This window comes from Ochotona princeps, chromosome 2, assembly GCF_030435755.1.
Source record: "Ochotona princeps isolate mOchPri1 chromosome 2, mOchPri1.hap1, whole genome shotgun sequence".
Taxonomy (NCBI): domain Eukaryota; kingdom Metazoa; phylum Chordata; class Mammalia; order Lagomorpha; family Ochotonidae; genus Ochotona; species Ochotona princeps.
In genome coordinates, this window is record NC_080833.1 from 35,203,901 (window position 1) to 35,229,968 (window position 26,068).

Below are 26,068 nucleotides of genomic sequence, written 5' to 3' on the forward strand. Positions count from 1 at the left end.
GCATCAAGTCTTGGAAAACTGGTAGATTAAGATAATCCCCAAATTCTGCTAAAAACATTTTTTTAATAAAACACAATTCATTATTATTATTCCTTATGAAGATTTAGGTAAAGGCAAATCATTCTTAACAAAGAATCTTAAAACAAAGGGTAACTCCATTAAAAGTCAAATTATTTAAAACACTTAAAAATGCAAGATAAATGGAGTTTTTAGGCAAAATACCTGCTTGTAATGAGCCATCTGCTCACAGTCAAAGCTACAGGGAACTCTTCTGTTAAAAACTTAAAAAAAATGTATTGTTATGGAAAGGTCAGATACACAGAGAGGAGGAGAGACACAGAGGAATATCCTCTGTCCACTGATTAACTCCCCAAGCGGCCACAACGGCTGGAGCTGAGCAGATCCCAAGCCAGGAACCAGGGGCCTCTTGTGAGTCTCCCACACAGGTGCAGGGTCCCAAGGCTTTGGGCCATCCTCGACTGTTTTCCCAGGCCATAAGCAGGGAGCTGGATGAGAAGTGGGGTTGCTGGGAAAGGAAAGGGTGGCCATATGGAATCCTGGCGGGTACAAGGTGAGGATTTAGCCACTAGGCTACTGCACTGGGCCCCTGTTAAAAACTTTTTAAAATTCTGAATATGACATAACAAAAATTTCAGATACATATCAGAATTTACATGAAAAGAGAAAATGTCAAGTCAGAACTGAAGAAAGGAGTGAAAATAAAGCAAAGACCTTAGAGGTGCTAGTTTGGGCTGTTAAGAGCTACACTGAGCCAAAAGAAGTACCTTGAAGCTAGTATGAGTTAGGTATTGAAGAAAGTTCCTGCACAAGTTAAAAGGTAGACCTGGAATGGGACCAGGGAGGGAGGCTGACCGGGTCAGGGGTTAAGAGCAGAATCTACTTGCCAGTATAACTGCTCAAGAAAGTGTGTGGCTGCTTGGAATTAGCATAAAAATTTTTTCTGTGACTTAATCTGTGACTACTTTGCCATGTGTGTGTTTTTCCTTTCTTCCTGCGTGTTCCATGAGGAAGATATTCTGACTTTGTAATGAAACATGCTTATGCTTTATTGTACAAGAAGTCTTATGTTTTTAAAGCAAATAAAGGTGTTTTTTAAAAAAAAAAAAAAAAACTTTTTCTTCCTTTCTTTTAAGTGTAAATCTTAGGGGCTGCTAGTGTGGCATGCTGGTGAAGGCTGCTGCCTATAGCACCACACCAGCATCACATACAGGTACCAATTTCAGTCCTAGCTACTTCCCTTTTGATCCAGCTCTCCGCTAATGAGTGGGAAAGCAGTGAAGATGACCCAGGTGGTTGGTACCTTCTATTCACATGGGAAGCTGGGAAGAAGCTTCTGGCTCTTGGCCTTAGGCCTAGCCATTTGAGGAGTAGACTAGCAGATGGAAGATTTCTCTAAGCCTATGGAAGATCTCTCTCTGACATTCTGCCTTTGAAAAAATAAATAAATAAATAAATAAATAAATAAATAAATAAATAAATGTCAAAGTAAACGGTTTATTTTCATCCACTTGAGAGACAGGTAATGCTTCCACCTTCTGCTTCACTCCTCGCAGGTCCACAACCCCAGGGTTGAGCCAGGCTAAAAGTAAGAGCCCAGAACTCCACCCAGGTCTCCCGAAGTCTGGCAGGGCCCCAGAAGTCGAGCCATCACCCACTGCCTTCTAAATTCTACAAATAGGAAGCTGGATTGGAAATTGAGCAATAAGGGCTAGAACTGATAATCCAAAATGGAATACGGAACACTCCAAGAAATTTAACCTGCTAGCCACAATACCCACTAACACCAAATTCTGAGTCTTTCTTTTCTTTTGCGTTCTTTCTTTCTTTCTTTTTTTTTTTTAGGATTTATTTGTTTTTATTGCAAAGTAAGATATACAGAGAGGATAAGAGACAGAGAATAAGACCTTCTGTCTACTGATTCATTCCCTAAGTGACCACAATGGCCTGAGTTGTGCCAATCCAAAGCCAGGAGTCAGGAGCCAGGGGCCTCCTCCGGACCTCCCTCACAGGTGCAGGGTCCGAAGACTTTGGACCATCCTCGACTGCCTTCCCAGGCCACAAACAGGGAGGTGGATGGGAAATAGAGCTGCTGGGATTAGAACTGGTGCCCATATGGGATCCTGGCACTTTCAACGTGAGGACTTTAACCATTACGCTATCATGCCAGGCCCTCTACTCTTTTAAGAAGTTAGTAATGGGTAGGCACTGTGCTGTAACCGCTTGTAATGCTGGCACCCCATATGGAAATCCAGCTGAAATCCTGGCTGCTCTGATCCTGATACTGAGGATGGGCTTAGGAAAGGAGTAGAAGATGGATCAAGTGCTTAGGCCCCTGCTGCTGACAAGGAAAACCCAAGTGAAATTCCTGGCTCTTGGCTTCAGCCTGGTCCAGCCCTGACTTGACTAACTTGGGACCCTCACCCATGTGGGAGACCTACTGTGTCGGGCTTCAAAAATGTTGTAACTTGTGTGTGGCAAATGATACCATAACAAAGAGGTGATAGCATATCTGCAGTCCATTAAAATTTGGAAAAGACTAATACACAGAATATGTGGCATATATACAAATCAGTAAGAAAAAATACAAACAAAAAAAAGACAGAATATAAACAGACAACTCATTTAAAAAGAAAATGGCCAAAAAAACAAGCAAAAAAATCAGACTCACTAGTAATAGAAGAAATACAAAATTAAACGAACAATGAGGTACTATTTCGCAACCATTACACAAATAATATTAAAATGTGAAATAATCAGTTGTGAGGAAGAAATCAGAACTTTAACTCATTCTCGTGGTGGGAGCAAAGACTGGCAGGTATTTGGTACAACAGTCAAGATGCCCCTGGGGACACTACATTCTACGTCAGAGTCCTGGCTTAGTTAAGTCCTGGCTCTCCTTTCTAATCTAGATTCATGCTAATGGCTCCATGGGAAGTAGCCACGATTGTTCAACTTTTCCTATGTCCCTGTTACTCGTGTGCGGGAAACCTGGTTTGAGTTCCTGACTTTCGGCTTCAGGAAGGGCCATCCCTAGCTGTTGCAGGTATTTGTAAAGTGAAGCACTAGATGCCAGCTTTCTCTCTCTCCCTCTGCTGTTCAAATAAAAATAAATAAACAATGAACTGCACTACGGAAAAACCGCTGTGAGTGGAATCCAAGCTGAGTGCAAATCAAAGAGGAAGGCCAGAGAAAATGGAGATAATGAAACAGCGAAGGAAGATCTCAAAAGAGAGAGCTGCAGGAGTATGAAGCTAGAAACCCCATCCCAACTCATTTTTCATTTCTCAGAATTTTGGAAAACCAACTGAGGATAAAAATCAAAACCAGAAAAAAATACAAAATTATCAAAAAACAGATAGTAATAAGGTTAACATCCCTACAGACAATGCAACCACATGTGAAAAAACCATGGCCACAAAACAGATTAAATCCATGTCTTAACACTGCAAAAATACTTTGAGTAATAAAATGATAGATAAGGTATAAAAGTATAACATAACTCTGAATTACAGAAACTAGAAGTGAGGTGATTTAGAAATAACTTTTAAAAGTCATATAAAAAAAAGTCAGTCAAAAATAAAAGTTGGGGAGCCAGCACAATGGCATACAAAGTAAAGCCACTGCCTGCTCCATATAAAACTATATGGGTGCTGGTTCGAGTCCAGCTGTTTTGCTTCTGATTCAGCTCCCTGCTAATGTGCCAAGGGATGATGTGGAAGTCGTTGGGTCCCCAATACCCATGGGAAACCCAGAAGAATCTCTTGGCTCATGGCTTCAGACTGGTCCAACTCTGGTTCTTGTGACCATTTGAGAAATGAATCAGCATATGGAAGATGTCTGTCTCTGTAACTGCTTTCAAGTAAATAAATAAATCATTTTAAAAAATTGGGGATACACTGAGATCTGGAACAAGACAGGGATGTCCACTTTCTCCACTACTATTCAACATAGTCCTAGAGGTACTCGCTGAGGCCATAAGAAAAAGAAATCAGAGGAATCCAAATGGGAAACGAAGAAGTCAAGCTTTCACTATATGCAGATGACATGATTCTTTATGTAGAAGAGCCAAGAGACTCAATACAGAGACTGCTAGAACTTATATGAGAGTTTGGTAGAGTGGCAGGGTACAAAATTAATGAACAAAAAACAACAGCCATAGTGTATGCAAACAGTCCCAAGATGGAAAAAGATTTAACCAGCAAGATACCATTCAAAATAATAGAGAAAAGTATGAAGTATCTGGGAATAAATCAAACCAAAAATGTAGGAGACCTATTTGAAGAAAACTACAAACTACTTAAAAAAGAAATTGAACAAGACCTCAAAAGATGGAGTAACATCCCATGCTCCTGGATAGGTAAAATCAATATCATTAAAATGTCTATACTGCCAAAAGCAATATATACATTCAACGCAATCCCAATCAAATTGCCCAAAACATTCTTCATGGAACTGGAAACAATGATTCAAAGGTTCATCTGGAAACACAAAAAACCACGGATAGCTAGAACCATCCTGAAGAACAGGAAGTTAGCAAGGGGAATCACAGTTCCGGACCTCTGGACATACTATAGGGCAGTGGTTATCAAAACAGCGTGGTACTGGCACAAAGATAGAGAGGAAGATCAATGGAGCAGAATAGAAACACCAGATGGGAACCCACACAGATACAGCCAAATAATCTTTGACAAAAAGAAAAACGACAATCCAGGCAAATGGGAAGGTCTGTTCAATAAATGCTGTTGGGACAACTGGTTAATAGCGTGCAGAAACAAAAAGATAGACCCACATCTCTCACCATACACTAAGATCAGATCTAAATGGATAACAGATCTAAACCTACATCCAGAAACCTTCAAACTTTTGGAAGAAAATGTTGGAAATACTCTGCAAGATCTAGGGGTAGGTCCCTACTTCCTAAAAAGGACACCAAAGGCAATAGCAATCAAGACCAGAATAAACAAATGGGACCTCATCAAACTAAGAAGCTTCTGTACAGCAAGGGAAATAATCAACAAAGTAAAAAAGCAACCCACAGAATGGAAGAAGATCTTCCCGCACTACATAGGTGATAGAGGGCTAATCTCCAGAATATACAAAGAGCTACAAAACAACCAAAATGTCAAAACAAACAAGCCACTCAAGAAATGGGCACAGGAAATGGGCAGACACTTCACAAAGGAACAAACCCAAACGGCAAATAAACATATGAAAAAATGCTCAAGTTCCCTGGCAATAAAGGAAATCCAAATTAAAACATCAATGAGGGGCCCGGCGGTGTGGCCTAGCGGCTAAAGTCCTCGCCTTGAAAGCCCTGGGATCCCATATGGGCGCCAGTTCTAATCCCGGCAGCTCCACTTCCCATCCAGCTCCCTGCTTGTGGCCTGGGAAAGCAGTTGAGGACAGCCCAATGCATTGGGACCCTGCACCCGCGTGGGAGACCAGGAAGAGGTTCCAGGTTCCCGGCTTCGGATCGGCGCATTGGCCCGCTGCGGCTCACTTGGGGAGTGAATCATCGGACGGAAGATCTTCCTCTCTGTCTCTCCTCCTCTGTGTATATCTGGCTGTAATAAAATGAATAAATCTTTAAAAAAAAAACATCAATGAGGTTCCATCTAATGCCAGTAAGACTGGCCCACATGAATAAAAGCACCAACAATACTTGCTGGCGAGGTTGCGGGGGAAAAGGAAACCCTACTCCACTGCTGGTGGGGCTGCAGGCTGGTACAGCCTCTATGGAAATCAGTATGGAGAACATTCAAACAACTCAAAATCAACATACCGTATGATCCAGCAATAGCACTCCTAGGAATATATCCAGAACACTTGTTTTATGAGAAACCAACATGCACTCCTATGTTCATAGCAGCACAATCAGTAATTGCAAAAACATGGAAGCAGCCTAAATGCCCATCAGCAGAGGATTGGATAAGAAAGCTATGGTTCATCTACTCCATGGAATACTACTCAGCTATTAAAAAAAACAAAATGCAGTTCTTTGTGGCCAAATGGGCCAAACTGGAAACCATAATGCTAAGGGAAATGAGCCAATCCCAAAAGGTTAAATACCACATGTTTGCCTTAATTTAAGATGATATGATGTTATGCATAACATGTTATGTTAGGTATGTTATATGTTGTATATAAACTAAAATTGAAATGTCAATGAGGTGGTCACAGAAGGTGGTTAAGAGCTCGCATTTATTTTTAACATATTGGTTACTCATTACTATGTCAATTAATTCCATAATGATGTAAATTTTTGCTGATGGTATGTTGGAGCTTTCAATTGACTGGGATGATACTCTGCTGGCTCTGTCTTCAGACCAGAGAGGGTATACCTAAGAAGCCGTTGAACTTGACTGGACAATAAGATGCTGGACTCTATGTTTGGTATATGCTTGCAATGAGGGAATCTCAACTGAACTTGAACTGTGGTTATGCAACAAGGTGGAGGAATCCACCATGGTGGGAGGTTTTGGGGAGGGGTGGGGAGAATCCCAGTACCTATGAAACTGTGTCACATAATACAATGTAATTAATAAATAAAAAAAAAAAAAAGAAGAAGACACCTCAAAAAAAAAACGGGGGATAGCATTGTGATGCAGTGAATTAATCTGCCACCTGCAATACTAGCATCCCATAGAAGTATCAGTTCCAGTTCCAAGTGATACTTTTTTTTAAAAAGATTTATTTTTATTAGAAAGATAGGTTAGATTTATAGAGAGAAAGAGAGACAAAGATGTCCCATCCACAGATTTACTCCCCAAGTGGCTGCAACAGTCAGAGTCAAGCCAATCTGAAGCCAGGAGACAGAAACATCCAGTTATCCCACCTGGGTGCAGGGTCTTAAGGCTTTGGGCCATCCTCAACTGCTTACCCAGGCCATAGGTAGAGAGCTGGATGGCAAGCGAAGCAGCTGGGACACAAACTGGCACCAATATGGGATCCTGGTGCGTGCAAGGGGAGGACTGAGCGAGCTCTGAGCCACTGTCCTGGACCCAAGTTGATCCATTTCTGAACTAGCCGCCTACTAATGCACTTAGGAAAGCAGTGAAAGACAGCCCAAATGTTTGGGCCTCAGCCACATGGGAGATCCAGATGGAGTTTCAGGCTCTTGGATTTGGCAATGGCTGTTCAAGTCACTTAAGGAGTGCAACAGTGAATGAAGGATCTCTCTGCCTCTCTTCTCTCATCACCCCTCATCTCTGCAACTTTGCCTTTCAAATGAATGAATCTTTAAAAATAAAAATAAAAAGAAATTAACCTACAAACCAGAGTGAATAAAACATTACACCATAATACCTTAATAGAAATAAATCTAAAAATAATATTCACAGTATTGAACAGGATACATTATGTAACAAAGCAAACAAGATTTTCAAGAAAAAAAATGAGTGTTTTAGCTTACTATACTGAAAAATACAAGGTTCAAGCTGGCTTTCAAATTATGTCTAAATACAAATAAGAGAAGTGGAGATCAAAACACGAGAAATTCACACCACTGCATGTATGCAGTAAGAGAATTCCATCTCAAGTCACTGTATATCACATCATTTTGTTATGGGTTTTGTTATGCATGCACCGGAATCCCATATGAGTGCCAGTTTGTGTCCCAGCTGCTTCACTTCCCATCCAGTTTCCTACCTATAGCCTGGGAAAGCAGTCGAGGATGGCCCAAAGCCTTATCATTTTGTTATGGGGTGCCCCAGTGACAGTCAGCACCCATTGACAGTGGGCTAAGGAGTTAATTAGCGCTCATTGAGCTGGGCAGGAATAGGAACTGGGCTTGTAGCTAAAAACACCTAGACTAATTGGACTCATCTGTACCCAATCTCCTGGCTAAATTAGGATGTAAAAGGGAAGAGTATATAAGGAGAGGTGAAGGAGCAATAAAGGGAGACTTAGCAGAGACTTCTACCATCACTGGTCTCCTGTCGGTGCTTCATCCCCAGACCCTCTCCCTGCGCTGCTAGTCGGAGCAATCATGGTCCCTGTGTACCGCTTAGATGGGACAATGGATAGAGTAATGTTGTTTCTGGTTTATGTACTATCAGGAGTTCCAGGAGAGGTGAGGCCTACCAGTGATGGAATGTGGGCAGAGAAGCCAGGAGAAGGTAAATGTCTGCAGCTTTGTAAGTGTGTCCAGGTTATTCATTGCATGTCTCTTAGGATAACTTATATTATTGGGGAAACTAGGACATAGGTCTTCAACTTAACAGATAAACTTAAGGGTAATGACCATTTATTTGTTCCCCTTTTGGATTATGTTTGGTTGGATTATGATTGGTTGGATTGCCATATGGACTTGTGATTTGCTATTTCTAGTATGCTCTATTATCACCGAGCTTGGTTAATAAAGACTCCTTAATAAACCTTAGACATGTCTGGTGTGATCTCGCTCACACCCCATAACAATTTTCTCTTACCTCTAAAGAGGAAAGGCAAAACCTATAAACACAAATCTCTTAAAAAAAAAAAGACAAATAGCACATGATTTCAGCTTTGCAGCAGGCAAAGTCACAGCAGTGGGTAAGACTCTGATGGGAACACTGGGCTCAAGTACTGGTTTCACTTCCAACTCCAGATCCCTGCTAATGTGCATCCGGAGGGAGCAGGTGATCAGTCAAGCATTGAGTCCCCACCACCCACACAGGAGACCTGAATTGAGTTCCAGGCTCCTGGCTGTGGTGGGATTTGGGGGACCGAACCAGAGGATGGAAGATTTCTTCCTTTCAAATAGATAAAAAATATATAAATAATTTTTAAAAGACTTATTTTATTTTTATTGGAAAGGCAGATGTACAGAGAGGAAAAGAGACAGAGAGGAAGATCTTCCATCTGTTGATTCATTCCTCAAGTGGCCGCAATGGCCAAAGCTGCACTGATCCAAAGCCAGGAGCCAGGAGCCTCTTTTGGGTCTCCTGTGTGATGCAGGGTCCCAAGATTGTGGGCCGTCCTCGATTGCTTTCCCAGACCACAAGCAGGGAGCTGGGTGGGAAGCGGGGCCGCAAAGATTAGAATCAGTGCCTATGTGGGATCCCAGTGCATTCAAGGCGAGGACTTTAGCCACTAAGCTACCATACCAGGCCCTTAAATAAATGAAACTGTTGAATTTATCTGCACAATAAGATGCTGGACTCCCTGCATGGTCCATGCGCGCAATGAAGGAATCATCACTAGATATGAACTGAACTACTGTAACAATATGGAGGAATTCAATACGGAGGAAGGGCTTTTTGGAGGGGTTGAGGGAATCCCAGAGCCTATGAAACTATGTCATAAAACGGGAAAAAAAAAAAAAAAAAAGAATGGTGGTTGCTAAGGTTTGGAGGGAGTATGAAGCCATTACTTAATGAGCTTAGAAATTCAATTTTATAACATGAAAGTCATTGAGTTGGATGGTGGAGAATGCAGAACATCATGAATGTATTTAATATTACTGAACAGTACACTTGAAAAGTTAAGATAGTAAACTGGGGCCAATGTTATGGCATAACTGGTTAGGCTACCCACAGTGCCAACATTGCATATCGGTGTTTCCTGCTAATACACCCAGGAAAGCAGCAGAAGATGGCTCAAGTCCTTGGACTCTTGCACCTACTTGGGAGCTCCTGGATCATGGGTCTGGCTGGTCCAGCCCTGGCCATTGTGGCTATTTGGAAGTCAAGCAACAGATGGAAGATCTCTCTCAAACTCTCCTTTCAAATACATCAATAAATCATTTTTAGAATTATTACTTGACTTAAAAAAGACAGTAACCTTTGTTATGTGAATTTAACAATTTTTAATAACTGAAAAAAAAACTGGGCCCAATACCATGGTTCAGTGGCTAAATCCTGCGCTTGCAAGTGCCAGGATCTCATTTGGGTGCTGGTTTGTGCCCCAGTTACTCCACTTCCCATCCAAGCTCCCTTCTTGTGGTCTGAGAAAGCAGTGAAGAATGGCCCAAGTCTCAGGACCCTGCACCTGCATGGGAGACTCAGAGGAAGCTCCTGGCTCCTGGCTTCAGATCAGCTTAGCTTGGTTCACTGTGGCCATTTGGGTAGTGAACCAACGGACAGAAGATCTTTCTCTCTGTATCTCCTTCTCGATATAAATTTGATCTGCCTTTCCAATAAAAAAAAATCTTTTAATATTTGAAAAGAAAGAAAGAAGGAAGGAAGGAAGGAAGGAAGGAAGGAAGGAAGGAAGGAAGGAAGGAAGGAAAGAAAGAAAGAAAGAAAGAAAGAAAGAAAGAAAGAAAGAAAGAAAGAAAGAAAGAAAGAAAAGAAATTCCAAATTTCCTAATAAACCTGGCTTCTGTTCCAGTGAGAGAACCAAATTCTCTTTTCATTAACAGTAAAATTCTCCATATCTCCTCTAAGGAAATAAGCAACTTCCCGCACTCTGGAAAGTAACACACTTGTTTTTATGCTGCTAGAGCCTCCACTGTAATCAGAAGCAACAAAGGCCAGTTGGCTAGATATACAGGAAAGCAGGAATGCAGGAAATGGCCAGAAAGATTAAAAAGGAAACTATAATCCTGATTTGGTTTGTAGGCAATGTAACAATATATATAGAAAATGGTAAGGGAATTTACAACTTAACAGTCACAGGATCTAAATTCAAAATAAAAAAAAATAGTAATTATAATTCAAAGTAATGAACAGTGGAAAAATAGAATTCAAAATACCAGTTATAGTATCATTAAAAAACACTGATCTATGAATAAAATAAATTCACCAAGATAGGCCCAAAACATCTAGACTGGAAATTATAAACACTGTTGAAAGAAATTAAAGGAAACAAATATACATATCATGTTCAAGAAATGGAAAACACAACATTAAGATGTCAAATCTCCTCAAACTCATCTACAGAATTCAGTGTATTCCCAATCAAAATCCCAGGAAGAAACTCTTGTAGAAACTGACAAGCTTTTTCTGAAAGTTACAAGGACCTAGAATAGCCAAAATAATTTTTAAGAAAAAAGACAGCGACTGGCAATTTGGCATAGTATGTTAAACTGCTGCCTGCAGTGTTGACATCCCATAAGGGTTTAACGTCCTGGCTGTTCCACTTCTGATTTTGTTCCCTACTGACGGCCTGGGAAAGCAGTGAAAGATGACCCAAGTGCTTGGCCCTGGTCCAGCCCTGGCTGATGTGGTCACTTGGGGAGGGAACCAGTAGATGAAAATTTTTTCTTTCTCCCTATTTCTCTATAGTTCTGCCTTTCAAATAAACGCATACATTTTAAAAAAAGACTACAAAAGAAAATAACTTGGAAAAAATATAGACCAAAGTTGTTAGAATTATGCTACTTTATGATAAAGTTAAAATAGCCAAGATAGTAAGACACTGAAGTAAAGACAAACAGACCAATGGGTCAAAACAAAGAGAATAGAACTAACGGGTGTTGCAGTCCAGCCCAATCCTGCCCACCACACACTCGGCCCTCACACAAACCAGTGGGAGCTTCAGCCAGCTGTTCTACTTTCAATCCAGCTCCACATTAAAACTCCTGGAAGAGCAGCAGCAGATGAGCCAACTAATTGGATTTAGGCTTTGGCATGGCCTAGCCCTGGCTGTTGCAGCCATCTGGAGAGTGAGCCAGAAAATGGAAGATCTTTCTGTGTCTCTCCCTCTCTCTGTAACTATGGTTTCAAATAGATCAATACATCTTTTAAAAACATATATCTAGGGCCCGGCGGCATGGCCTAGCGGCTAAAGTCCTCGCCTTGAAAGCGCCGGGATCCCATATGGGTGCCAGTTCTGATCCTGGCAGCTCCACTTCCCATCCAGCTCCCTGCTTGTGGCCTGGGAAAGCAGTCGAGGACGGCCCAAAGCTTTGGGACCCTGCACCTGCATGGGAGACCTGGAAGAGGTTCCTGGTTGCCGGCATCGGATTGGCGCACACCGGCCCGTTGCGGCTCAGTTGGGGAGTGAAACATCGGATGGAAGATCTTCCTCTCTGTCTCTCCTCCTCTCTGTATATCCGGCTTTCCAATAATAATAAAATCTTTAAAAAAAAAAAACAACATATATCTAGGGCCTGGCGCGATAGCGTAGTGGTTAAAGTCCTCGCCTTAAATGCATCGGGATCCGATATGGGCACCAGTTCTAATCCCAGCAGCTCTACTTCCCATTCAGCTCTCTGCCTGTGGCCTGGGAAAGCAATCGAGGACAGTCCAAAGCTTAGGGACCTTGCACCCGCATGGGAAACCCGGAAGAAGCTCCTGGCTCCTGGCTTTGGATTGGCTCAGCTCCAGCCATTGTGGCCGCTTGGGGAGTGAACCATTGGATGGAAGATCTTCTTCTCTGACTCTCCTCCTCTCTGTATATCTGCCTTTCCAATAAAAATAAATAAAAATCTTAAATACAAATATATATTTATATAAAATATAATATATAAATATATATATGGCCCGGCACAATAGCCTAGTGGCTAAACCCTTGCCTTACATGCCTGAGATATGAACCAGCACCCATATGGGATCCCAGCACCCATGTGGGATTCCAGCGCATGTAAGGTAAGGACTTTAGCCAGTAGTCTACCATGCCAGGCCCAAAATAAATAAATAAATAAATAAATATGTATATTTATGTGTGTGTGTGTGTGTGTGTGTGTGTGTGTGTAAACACTATACATAAGTGTTAGTGGTAGGGGCTGATATTGTGGTTTAGCCACTACCTGTAACCTCAGAATCCCATGATCGGGCCCGGCGGCATGGCCTAGCGGCTAAAGTCCTCGCCTTGAAAGCCCCGGGATCCCATAGGGGCGCCGGTTCTAATCCAGGCAGCTCCACTTCCCACCCAGCTCCCTGCTTGTGGCCTGGGAAAGCAGTTGAGGACGGCCCAAAGCTTTGGGACCCTGCACCCGCGTGGGAGACCCGGAAGAGGTTCCAGGTTCCCGGCTTCGGATCGGTGCGCACTGGCCCGTTGCGGCTCAGTTGGGGAGTGAATCATCGGACGGAAGATCTTCCTCTCTGTCTCTCCTCTCTGTGTATCTGACTTTGTAATAAAATAAATAAATCTTAAAAAAAAATAAAAAAAATAAAAGACATTAAAGTAAAATGAAAAGGAAAGCCCAAGCTGTCAGAAAATATTCTCATTGCACATTTGATAAAATACTTGCAACTAAAATATATTAAAATATTTTCTATAATCAATAACAAAAAACTCTACTGAAAGATACACAAATGCCTTGAAAATAGATATTTCATGAATGGCCATGAAACATCAAAAAAGGGAGTTAGCTTCATTATCAGGGGAATGTAAACTGAAACTACAGTGAGGGCCCAGCACTGTGGTGCAGAAGGTTAAGCCACTACTTTTAATGCCAGATTCCTGTCCAGGAGTACCAGTTCAAGTCCTGGCTGCTGTGCTTGCAATCCAGCTTCCTGCAAATGCAATGCAAGATGGTCCAAATACATGGACCCCTGAAAGCCATATGGATCTTTCTTAGCTTATGGGATACAAATCCTTAGGGAGACAGTAATTTCATGGTTATATACTTCTTAAGCACATGATAGCAAATTCAAATATTATACTCCAAATGTAGGCAACTGCCTAAGTTGCCTTTTACCCAGGAAAGTGGTACATTGCTGGAGAAAAACAGCCAATAGCTGGCAGACATTCTGGGCCTGGTTAACACCAACTCTGTGTTAACTATACCAGTGTGCCAGTATAGATCTGAGAAGAGGGCAGAGTACCTGTCACGCCACCATGGGTTTATACCAGTCAGGACCACCACCACAAGTGCTGGGAGGGGGGTGGTTATGCATTGCTAGGAGCAGGGGGACTGGGACAAGTTGAAGTGGGGCTTCTGAGGGTTTATTTGACATATATAAAATGATTGCTGGGGGCTTCCATGGACCAGGCCACAGTTCCAGCAGGTAATCAAGGAAGCTGAGATGGGTTGGATCATAAGAGGGAATCCAGAGGACATCCCTGGCTCAGGCCAAATCACCTGGCCATGTACAAGAGCCAGGGCTGGGTACAGACCAGGCCAGGCTAGGTTGCAGCACCAGCCAGTGCTCACAAGAACCATGTTTGGGGCCCGGCGGCGTGGCCTAGCGGCTAAAGTCCTCGCCTTGAAAGCGCCGGGATCCCATATGGGCGCCGGTTCTAATCCAGGCAGCTCCACTTCCCATCCAGCTCCCTGCTTGTGGCCTGGGAAAGCAGTGGAGGACGGCCCAATGCATTGGGACACTGCACCCGCGTGGGAGACCTGGAAGAGGTTCCTGGTCCCAGCATCGGATCAGCGCGTACCGGCCCGTTGCGGCTCAGTTGGGGAGTGAAACATCGGATGGAAGATCTTCCTCTCTGTCTCTCCTCCTCTCTGTATATCCGGCTTTCCAATAATAATAAAATCTTAAAAAAAAAAAAAAAAAAAAAAGAACCATGTTTGTGGGGGGCGAGGGGCAGCGAGTCTGGTAGTTCTTTAGGGTCACCCTGACTAGGCTGCAGCACTTGCTGGTGCATGTGAGCTGGGGCTGAGGGTGGGTTCAGTTGAGCTGGGCCGCAGCATCTGTCAGCATTTGCAAAGGCCGGGTCTGGTGGTGAGCCAGGCCAGTCTAGGTTGCAGTACCTGCTGGCACACATGAAAGCCAGGGATAGAGGTAGGCAGGGCCAGGCTGGGTCATAGTACTCACTGGACTGGGGCAGGCTGGGCCTGGCTAGGCTGCAGCACCCATTGGTGAATGTGAGAACAGGCTCTGGGGACAGGCCTGGTAGGGGTCTTCAGGAGTCTCCCAACCAAGCCACAACACCCACTGGTACAAGTAAGAGCTAGGTCTGGGGGTGGACCAGGCTAGGCCACAGCACCTGCCAGGGTACACAAAAGCAACATTTGGGGGTAGGCTGGGCCTAGGCTATAGTACCCTCTAGCATACATGAGCCAGGGTTAGAGGCAAGCTGGGCTGGGGGCAGGCTGAGCCTGGCTAGGCTGCCGCACCTACCACCAAAAGTGAAAGCCAGGTCTAAGAGTGAGCCTGGTAGGGATCCTCAGGGATATTATCCAACTAGGCTAGAGCATCCACTGGTGCACATAAGAGCTAGACCTAGGGAGGGGCCAGGCCAGGCGATAGCACCTGCCAATACACATGACAGCCAGATCTGAGGGTAGGCTGGTCTAGGCTGCAACACTTGCCAGCATGAGCAAGCCAGAGCTGGGCCAACCTAAGCTGGGCTGGGCTGGGTTGGGCTAAGCTGCATCACCAGCCAATACATGTGAGAATCAGGTATGCGATGGGCCTGAAAGAGGTCCTCAGGGTCTCCCCTACTAGGCAACAGCACCCACTGGCAAAAGAATCTGTTCTGTGGGCAGGCTGGGCCAGGATACTGCACCTGCCAGCACACACCAAAGCTGGAACCGGGGATGGGACAGGCCAGACTAAGCCTCAGCACCTGTTGGTGTGAGCTGGTACTGGGGCCAGCTGTGCCAGGCTAGGCTAAATCATCCCCCTTGCACATGGGAGGATTTGGCCTGGGAGCAGACCTGAAAGGAGTCCACAGAGAACTCCCTGACTAGGTCGCAGCACCCAGCAGTACTCTTACAAAGTAAGACCTGAGTATGGAAGTGGGATGGGCTAGGCTGCAGCATGTACTGGCACATGCAGGGTCCAGATCTGGATGTGCATATGCTTAGAGTTCTTGGGGGTCACCCCAAACAGGCTGTAATGCTGGGGTCCGTGCAGGTGTGGATGACACAAAGGTGTGAATAGAAAAGCTCCCCTGTTTGGTTGGGCCCAGGGGAGCTTCCAGCTCTTTGACAGGGCCCAGCAGATGTCTCTCTGACCACCTTGACATGGTTTCACCCCCCGTTTTGCATGGACACTCAAGCATCCCACTAAGAATTCTGTAATCTATTGAGGCTGTTTACCCTTGTGAGATGGTTTCTGCAACCAATCTGAGCTTGAGAGTTAAAGTCATTGATAATGTCTTGGTGAGCAGGCCTTTGGCAATTTACACACAGGAGCACAATTAAGCCCATGCCATCTCTGGACACCTTATTGGGTGCTTAACCATTGCTTCAGAATCTGGCCCAGACATGTAACACACTTTCTGGGAATAGGCTTGATAAATACCCTAAATATTAATGCAAGTGATGGGAGTAAGAGTTGAAACTGCTATGGCAATAAACATAGCTATTGTGATCTCAAAGGCTAGCCTGTCTTAACAATTTCCTTGGAGCATAGAAAATGTAACTGTTTTAGCCACTTTTATCATTTTTAGCTAGAGGAATTAAGGATGCTTTTATTAAAGAAATAAGCTTTTAAAATTATTGTTTGATTGTTTATGGGGTGGTAGAGGCTATAATTGTAGGGGTATTTCACATTTGAAACTTTTGGGCCCAGCGCTGTGTCCTAGAGGCTAAAGTCCTTGCCTTGAATTCACCAGGATCCCATATGGGCACCGGTTCTAATCCCGGCAACTCCACTTCCTATCCAGCTCCCTGCTTGTGGCCTGGGAAAGCAGTCGAGGACAACCCAAAGCCTTGGGACCCTGCACCCACATCAGAGACCTGGAGGAAGTTCCTGGCTCCTGGCTTTGCATCGGCACAGCACCGGCCATTGTGGTCACTTGGGGAGTGAATCATCGGACGGAAGATCTTCCTCTCTGCCTCTCCTCCTCTTTGTATATCTGACTTTGTAATAAAAAATAAATGAATAAATCTTCAACAAAAAATTTTTTTTGAAACTTTTGCCTTGGATTTTTATGGTTTTTTTTTCCTTGTGATATATATTTTCCCATTAAATGATGGGTAAACTGTAGAAACAGAAATATGGTAGAATGTATTACTGATTAACAGGTAATCGCATGTGTTTTGGCCTTGGAATCCTGGCTGTCGCTTCATGGCTACTACTGGAGAATGAACAATGGCTTGCTTTGAAGACTATGAATACAGTATTTTGCAGAATTATCTTTAGGGGCACCTGCTTAGCCATGAAGTACAGACAGAATAACCAAATGCCTATGCATGCCCCCTTAGTCTTGAAGGGAAAATAGAACAATTGGTTGTTTGTGTAGAAGCTTGTAATGTGTCTGAGTGAATAATAAGGAACAGCTTCTTGGGCTGTTGTGAGAGGGCACCAAGTGACAGTGCCTAGGTCTTTTCTTTTCACCGATACCACACACCCTTTTTGAGCTCCTAACTTGGCTGGAGCTGGCCTCCGGCACTGCACACGTGAGTTTGGGTCAGCACACGTGAGGCTGGGTCTAGCGGCAGGCAGGGATAAGCTGTGCTGCTGCGCCTGCTGGCACAAACAGGAACCAAATTTGGGGACCAACTCAGTAGGGGCTCTTAGGAGTTCACTTCACCCAGCCCTCAACCTCAGGGAGTGCTATGTGGACATCTGGTCTGCCTCAGAGCACATGTTGCAGAACTAGTCTGCCCCTGTTGCTGACTCTGAGTAAGGAGAGACAACATACTAGGATGCACACAAAAGACAGGACAGCCGGCCTCTCAGATTCAACAGAGGAACTTGAGTGCCTCACAAAAAGATAGGAGGAAGAGTAGGATGAACGTTTTAGGCCAAGATTTCCACCAAGTATCTAAGACTATGGACATACCAAAACATTAAGAGTCAGGAAATATGGGAAGTGGCATCTCACACTTGATGCAGCAAAATCAACACCTTCTCAGAACAATCCAGACTACTCACGTAACACCCTCAGGACATTCTTCCCCCCATCAGGGTCCCTAGAATACAAAGGACCACCTCTGTCCCCTGGTGCTGATGTGATCTGGCAGTAAGGAGCGACACAATATTTCCTCCTCTACCCCCTTGCCACCATGGTCACAGGGGGGAAGGGTCTTTATCCTTACACACCTTCCTTCCATCCCACCTAAAGACCTGTACAGGTCTGTAATCCCATCAGCTATAACAAACATTTAAAACTAAATAAATTTAAATTTTTAAAAATAAATTTAAATTTTAAAAAACATTATCACATGGTGGGGCAGGGAAAAATATATGAAATTTCTGAAAGTGTCCATGTGCTTCTTTCCAGTCAAGCCCCCATCTGCAGTTAACAGTAACTCTGAGTTCTACCATCATATATTAATTTCATGTGTTCAAAAACTACATCCAAACGAATCTTTTGAAGTAACCTGGGATATTTTAAAACAAAGATGTATTATTTCTGAAAGATATGGGAGACTTAAGGCTTTTAAGGATTTGTCTAGCCCCTGGTAAAAAAAATGTAAAGCCCTAATTGTGGGGCCAGAATTGCAGGATTACAGCTTATACTGCTGTTTGTGATACCGACATCCCATATAAAATCCAGTTAGAGTCCTGTCTACCCTGCTTCTGATCCAGCCCCCTGCTAATGCATTTTAGAATGTAGTGAAAGATTTCAGCCCTGCCACCCACATGTGAGACCAAATGGAGTTCAGGCCTCCTGGCTTCACTCTCGTCCAGCCTTATCCATTGTAGCCAGTCTGAGGTAAGAACCTCTCTGTCTCTCCCACTCTATGGCACTATAACTTTCAAATAAAAATAAATCTTAAATAAATAAACAAAGGGCCTGGCATGATAGCTCAATAGCTAAATCCTCAACTTGTAAGTGCTCTGAGTTCCCATACAGGCACCAGTTCATGTCCTGGCTGTTCCACTCCCCACCCAGCTTCTTGTTTACGGCCTGGGAAAGCAGTAGAAGATGGACCAAAGCCTTGGAACACTGCACCTGCATGGGATACCCAGAAGTTGTTCCTGGCTTTGGATTGGCTCATTTCTGGCTGTTTGCAGCCATTTGGGGTGTGGACCGGCAAACAGAGGATCTTTCCCTCTGTCTCTTCTCTCCGTAAATCTGATCTGCTTTTCCAATTAAAAAAAAAACAAAAAACAAAAAAATTAAATTAGATCTAAAAAAATCGTTAACAACTAAATGTCTAAATCTTTCCTAATAATCAAACCAAAAAACGTTTGAAGGTGGTACCATGTGATACAGGAATGTATTTTTAAAGTTTCATAAATCCTAATGACTGGGAAAACAAAATATTATTTATCTTTGATAAACAATACAAGTCAACAAATAGTTTTCACCTTAAGCTTTGGATATATGTAGCGCAGAGAATCTGCAGTTCCCATGTCAGCCTCATCAGGAATACACACAATATCAGCCTTCATTTTCATCTTGAATTCTGCACAGAGAGCCTTTTGGATATCCTTGGTTGTAACCACAATGACCTCTATAGCATGTATGGGGGAAAAAAAAGCACAAAAGCTCATTCATTTAGAAAATGGTCTCATAATTTCAATATAGGTTTGGTCTGTTTCTACAAATAATAACTGCTAATATTACTGAGCATTTTTAACACGTTTATATGTACTCTCAATTCTAATAATAATCCCATTTTATAAATGAGGAACTTTGGGGTCCAATTTCACGATGCAGAGGTTAAAGCTGCTGCCCATAAGTGTATCAAGATGTGTCACAATCTCCTTCATCTGTGAAACTGAGCTATAAAAAGGAAGTCTCTTTTAAAAACTATTTATTTTATTTGACAGGCAGAAGGACAGAGATAGATTTCTACTGACAGATTCATTTCCCAAATGCTCACAACAGCCAGGGCTAGGCCAACCCTAAGTCAGCAGCCTAAAATCCAATCCATGCCTTCCACATGTATGGAAAGGTTCCAAGGCACTTGAGCCATCACCTGTTGCCTCCCAGGATGCACCTCAGTAGGAAGCTGGATTGGAAGCAAAACAGCTGGGTTTTGAAACAGGTACTCTAACATGAGGTATTCCAAGTGGCTATTTAATCACTGAGCCACATGCCTGTCCCCAAAATATATCTCTTAACAAATATTCATGAGGACTTTGCTTTTCCAAGGCAAACTCTCAGAGGAACAAACACTAGATGACAGGATGGGGCAACCAGGATCTGCCAACCTATTATGTTATATTTAACAGGCACTCTCATTTATTCTAACTACAAAACACCTCAAACTCAATGTGGCCAAAGATGAGTTCATTATCTTTACTCAAACTGTTCAAGGGTAGGCACTGTTGAGCAATGGGCTAAGTTCCTGCTTAGAACATCCACATTCCATACTGGAGTGCCTTGGCTACTCCATGCTTCTACCACAGCTTCGTACTAGCGCACTTGGGTGGCAACGGATCATGAATGGCCCAGTCCTCAGGCTCCTGCCACCCACTCAGGTGACCTGGAGTTCCAGGCTCATGGCTTCAGCTTGTTCCAGCCTTGGCTGCTGCAGGCTTTTAGGGAATGAACCAGTAAATGGAAGATATCTCTTTTCCTCTGTCAGTCGGCCTTCCAAATCAATCAATCAATCAATGAAGTTGGTCAATACCGGAACAATCGATCAATCAATAAAAAAACACATGCTCACATCCAGATACATGCAAAAACACCTGTTCCTTGTCTCATATTCGTTTTTCTAGTTAATGGCATCAATATGTATCCAGTCATCTAGGCAGAAAGCAAAGACATCCCTTCCCACAGGGCTTTAGGGGTATAGAAGTCAGGGCCTGAGTTACCTTTTCAATTATGTACCTCTGTGTTTCACATATTACCTGGCACATAAGATTCTCAACAAGCAATGACCATGAGGCACTTAGATTCTCCATCTGCTCTTTCTGATACTCCAGTGTTCACTTTAGGTCATTGTGAACATCAGCTATCTTCTCCATCTTTTTCACATAACAATAGAGTATATCCATGTTTCTGAGGTAAAAGGGGTAGTCTCCAGACAATTCTGAGTCTTGTCTTCATTCATTCATCCTTGCTTATCCTCATAATGCTAACACATCTCTGGGATCAAACATCCTAAACATTTTATGAGTACATGTCATTGTCACAGCTCACCTTCAAATCCAACACGCTCAAGCAAGTTCAATGGGTACCAAATTAAAGGCTTATTCCCAACTGGAAGCAGAGGCTTGGGAATGCTGGAAGTCAGGTCTGTCATCCGCGATCCCCCACCAACAGCCATCACTACTGCTTGAAACTCCATTTTCGGAAACTGCAAGCACAGAAAAAGAATGAACAACAAAAAAAAGATAACAAAAAAAGTCAACACAAACCCAGTGCTAACCATTTTTATCTACAGCACTCAGAGCCACTGATGTCAACTGCAACTTTATCATTTTTTCATACTCTCTAATAAACATACATCCTCAGTTCCATCCTTGGTAAAAGTCGGCAGATATAAATGAAAAAACCCTGGCTCTTGCCCTTGACTTGCTCACAATTAAAAGACAAATTCAGTAAATTACAATATACTAGCAATAATGCCACATCAGGGATATATCCAAGGTGCAGCAGGTATTCGGTGAGGGGAAAAGACAAGTCCTCCAAGAAAACACAGGAAGGTTTCACAAGAAACCAATACTTGAGCTGACTCTGAAGAAGCAAGAGCTTACCATGTAGGCTTCTGATAGGTGAGTTCTTACTCTTGAAAATGTTTTAAAATGTCTGACTAAAATTAACAGCAGAAAAAAAAAAGAATTAACAGCAGAAACAGAACCCCATATGGTAGGCTTCTGCAATGTATGAAATGACCTTAAGTTGCCTCCAACAACATGGTCATTTGCTCCAGTCTTCTCGTTACCCCTAAATGCTTTTTGCTCGTTTGTTTTTAGATTTATTTATTTGAAACAGGTGCAGAAAGACAGAGACACAGGGAGAGACCCCCGCTGGACTACTCCTAGCAGGCCCAACATTTTCGTGCACTTCCATTTGCTGATTCACTCCCCTAAAAGGCCACAACATCCAGAGCTAGGGCTGGGCCAGGCTGCAGTCAGGAATCAGCAACTTCTCACAGTTCTCCACAGTTCCAATCACTTGAGTCATCTGCTGCTGCTTTCCCAGACCATCAACAAAGAGCTGGATTGAAAGTAGAGAAGCGAGGGGCGCCAGGGCCTAGTGGCTAAAGTCCTCGTCTTGAATGCACCGGGATCCCACATGGGCACCAGTTCTTATCCCGGAAGCTCCACTTCCCATCCAGTTCCCTGCTTGTGGCCTGGGAAAGCAGTCGAGGACGACCCAAAGGCTTGGGATTCTGCAGCCGCATGGTAGACCTGGAAAAGGATCTGGGCTCCTGGCTTCGGATTGGCGCAGCACCGGCCGTTGTGGTCACTTGGGGAGTGAATCATAGGACAGAAGATCTATGCTATCGTGCCTGGCCCCAACAATGTTGTACTTTTATCACAGTGACCATCAGTCTTGGGTGCCATACATCCATATCCAGGCTAAAGCACTTGGTGCTGTCTCACTTTACAACATTCATGGTTTAGAGATATGATATTTTATTCCAGTCTATATTGTCTCTGATGGAATTTAACTTCAACTTGGCACTCAACAACTTGGATCACATCTGATATTATTAAGGAAAGCATGGTGGACCAAGTCAAAGACTTGGGTTTGAGCTCTGGCTCCATCCCTTAAAGGTGCTATGACCAGGGGTCTGCCATTAAGACTCGGTGTCCTCAGTTTCTAGAAGGGAACTTGATGTTAAGTTTACAGATCCTAGAGCCAGGTAGCCTGGCTTTGAATTCTAGCTCTATCATTTACTAGCTGTGTGAACTAGGGCAAGCCATATAACTTTCCTATGGTTCAGGTTTTTTTTTTTAATAAGGTGGGGATAATTATAGTATCTACCTCAGGATTGTTGTTAAAACTAAATGTGCCACTCTATATAAAATCCACAAAATAGTGTCTAACCCAGGACAAGCACCATGAATGTTTGGTATTATTGGACAGAGTCTGGACACAGGAAGCTTCCTATGCCAGCTGCACCAATGCTGTTCTCACAATCTGCTGTTCTTGCTTCTTAGGTTTTCTTTCTCGTGTGCCTGGTAATCAATGACTAAACTTCTTTTTTATATGTGTTTTTTTTTTATTATTAATTACACTGCATTACGTGACACAGTTTCATAGGCTCTGGGATTCCCCCAATCCCTCCCGGTGCCCTCCCGCCCTAGTGGATTCCTCCATCTTGCTGCAGTATTATAGTTCAAATTCAGTCAATAAACTTCTGATACTGAAGAATCACCTTGCCTAGGAAGCCATTCCCAACCCTTCCCACACGTTTGGTAGAAAGACTCCTTCTAGAGTCAGGATAGTAGCTGAACAGGCTAATCCACTGCAAGTGCTGGCATCCCATATGGGTGCAGTTCATGTTCTAACTGTTCCACTTCCATCCCTCCCATCCCTTCCAGCTCCCTGCTTGTGGCCTGGAAAAGTAGTGAAAGCCGGCCCAAAGCTTTGGGACCCTGTACCCACATGGGAGTCCCAGGAAAAGCTCTGGGCTCCTGGCCTCAGATTGGCTCAGCTGCGGCTGTTGCAGTCATTTGGGAAGTGAACCAGTGGATGGAAGATCTCTCTATCTCCTCTCTGTAAATCTGCTTTTCCAATAAAAATAAATATATCTTTTTAAAAAACATGATGCCTTCTTTTGAAATGCTTCCCCTCTACCATCGCTGGCCTTACCAGGCTGACTGCACATACAGGTTTCTTCAGTGTTTCTCAAATGGCTATAAGTGTGAATTCCTTGAAGGGAAGGAACTGTGTGTTTGTCATCACCGTGGTCTTGGACCCCATTAGCGTTCACGAAACAGGGACCTGTGACTCTCCCACAAGCTCTGTGTCAGAGCTGAGCCCCAGCATGGGCGTAGGGCCAGTAGGAGCTAGGCAGCTCCTCCGGTAACCAGTGGGAGGAAGAAGGCAATCCAGGAGGCAGCACAGGGCCAACCAACCTAACCAGACAGTGGCTGAGTCTCTCAGAAGTCACTGACTCCCAGGGAGGAGAACCTAGGACAGGCGACTTGCCAGCGCCCCAGCCTTTGCTGGTGACTGTGGGTGTAGTGGGGGGCATCTCAGACACCTGTGCTCTGCATCATAGCACCGACTGCCTCCCCTAGCTGTAACCGGGAGACAGGACACGCGGTAACCGGTCGGCCAGCCCACCGGACGCTGCCCGAGGGCAGGGGCCTTACTGTACTCCAAGCGGCCCAGGGCCACCTGAGTAAATGAATGAAGGACCAAAGCGGACAGAGCTCCATCGGGGTCTTGAGGGCGTGTGTGGCCCCCAGGTCTGGGGCTACTGTAGAAGCTCCCTGCCCCGAAACTCGACCCAACTATTGCACAACGACCCCAAACCCCCTGCAACCTTCCAGGTGTGAAGCCCAGCCACTGGGCTTCACGGCGAGTCTAGCAGGGGACTTGGGCTGGCAACTTTGAGACTCGACATTTCCCCACCCGCGGCCCTTAGGTTCGGCTCGACGAGCTCGCTTTCCGCAGATGATGAAGCGGGGACTCCCGGCCACCCTGCGCTGCCCACCCGGGTCGGCCAGTTCGTGCGCGACCCGGTAGGACTCGACCCGCAGCTTTTACCTCAGCTCCCCACGCGCCGCCACCGCTCCCAGTGCTCCCCACGCCGCCGCGGACTGACAGCCCCAGAGCGCAGGCGCACGATAGCCGAGCAGTTCGATGAGACGCGTTAGGTAGACCCAAGGAGAAGAGACGAGCGCCGAGCGACAGATGAGGGACTGCCGCGGCGCACAGAAAGGAAGAAAAGAGGCTGGGCCGGGCGGAAAGCAGCTCCCGCCCGTTGCTAAGGGCGGGACTTTGCCTTCTGTGCTCTGTCCTCTCAGCGCAGGGTAGCCAGGAACTCGGATGGAACAAGTCAGTCTCTTCCCTCAGAGATAGCCCCTCCCCCACATCATTCCGTGAAGAGAGCCCCGTGGGTTTGACTAGCGATGAAATAAGTCATCAGATACCTTCGCAGACCAGAGATGGCCAGGGCATCCTAAGCTGACCAGCCGTCATAGCAACGGGGGCGGTGAAGACATCCTTGAGAAGGCGGCGCTGAGAGAGGTGGGGAGTATTGGGTCATGCCGGCTAGGCAAACTAGCTAGGAGAGTGCAAGGTGAAGGAACGGTAGGGATGCCAGTGTGGCCACGGGCAGAGTGAATGGTGGAAAAGGAGGTGAAAGAGGTGAACCCCGACCAGCACAGACGCCAGAGCCGGCAGAGCGAGTGAGAAGCAGCCAGACGTAGGGGAGCCGAGGGGCGTCCTGTAGCAGGATTTTAGAGGACCCCTCTGGCTGCTGTGTGGAAAAGCAGGGAGGGAAACCGCTGGCATGGGACTGCAGACACCTCAGTCTGGAACTCTCTCCAATTGTGAAAAATGTTAGGAAATACTTGGTCTAAGCCCTAAGCTTTGGGTGGTTGGTAAAGCTGCAGTAGGTAACAGGAACAAGGGTCTTTATTCTCCTGCTGATTCCTGCAATTCCCTCAGCTTTGAAAGCTTCCTTTTGACTTGATAGAGGAGCTTGGGGAACTCCTTTGTCAGGACACAATCCCTGCAGGTAAAATCCCTGCAGATTCTTGAACAATCAAGAATGGGAGCAGCCCAGGCCAGGCCAGGTTACAGTACCTGCCGACATACATGTGGGTCAGGTCCTGGGGGCAGGCCAGACTGGGCCAGTTCATAGCACCCACTTGCAGATCTGAAAACCAGGACAGAGTACAGGACAGACAAGGTCCAGTCGCAACACCAGCCAGTTCACATTAGGACTGGAACTGGGGCTAGGCTGTAGCACCCACCAGCAAACATGAGACCTGGAGGTGGGGGGTTGTGAACCTGGTAGGGAGGCAGCGGGGGGCTCCCCTGCTGAACACTACTCCTACTGGTGAGCTTGAAAACTGGGACCTGAGGCAGACCAGGCCAGGCAGGGATACAACACCTGTTGGTCTATGTGTGAAATGGGTTGGGGGAGAGCCAGACTGGGCTAAGTGACCATACCCACTGATGCATGCATGAGCCAGAGTAAGCCCAGCCTTGTTGGGCTTTGCCACAGCATCAGCTGGCAAGTGTTAGGAATGGGGGCACGCCCTGTCAAGCTAGACTGCAGAACCACCTGGAAAGTGCAAGATGTGGGACTGGGAGTGGGCCTAGTAGGAAAACCATGGGCAGCTCTCTGATGGGCTGCAACTCCCACTGGTGAACATGAGAACCAGAGCTGGGAGCGGGACTGGCTAGGCAGGTGATAGCACCCACCAGCATGAGTGTGGACTGGATAGTGGGGTCAGTT

The 26,068-nt window shown here is 44.9% G+C and overlaps 1 protein-coding gene across 3 annotated transcripts in view; it reads right to left on the bottom strand.

Annotated features, from left to right (window-relative positions):
- EIF2B3 (eukaryotic translation initiation factor 2B subunit gamma) overlaps nucleotides 1-24,500 on the bottom strand; it is a 144,035-nt gene extending 119,535 nt beyond the window's left edge. For 2 of the 3 annotated variants that reach the window (XM_058680345.1, XM_058680327.1), the window contains exons 1-3: nucleotides 24,314-24,451; nucleotides 20,839-20,995; nucleotides 19,053-19,198 (exon numbers count right to left, since the gene is read on the bottom strand). In XM_058680345.1, the coding sequence (XP_058536328.1) occupies nucleotides 19,053-19,198; nucleotides 20,839-20,986 (294 nt within the window). In that variant the 5' untranslated portion in view covers nucleotides 20,987-20,995; nucleotides 24,314-24,451. Of the gene's footprint in view, nucleotides 1-19,052; nucleotides 19,199-20,838; nucleotides 20,996-24,313 lie in introns of all 3 variants that reach the window. The other variant, XM_058680336.1, reaches the window with a different exon arrangement.
- Nucleotides 24,501-26,068: the final 1,568 nt, after the last annotated feature.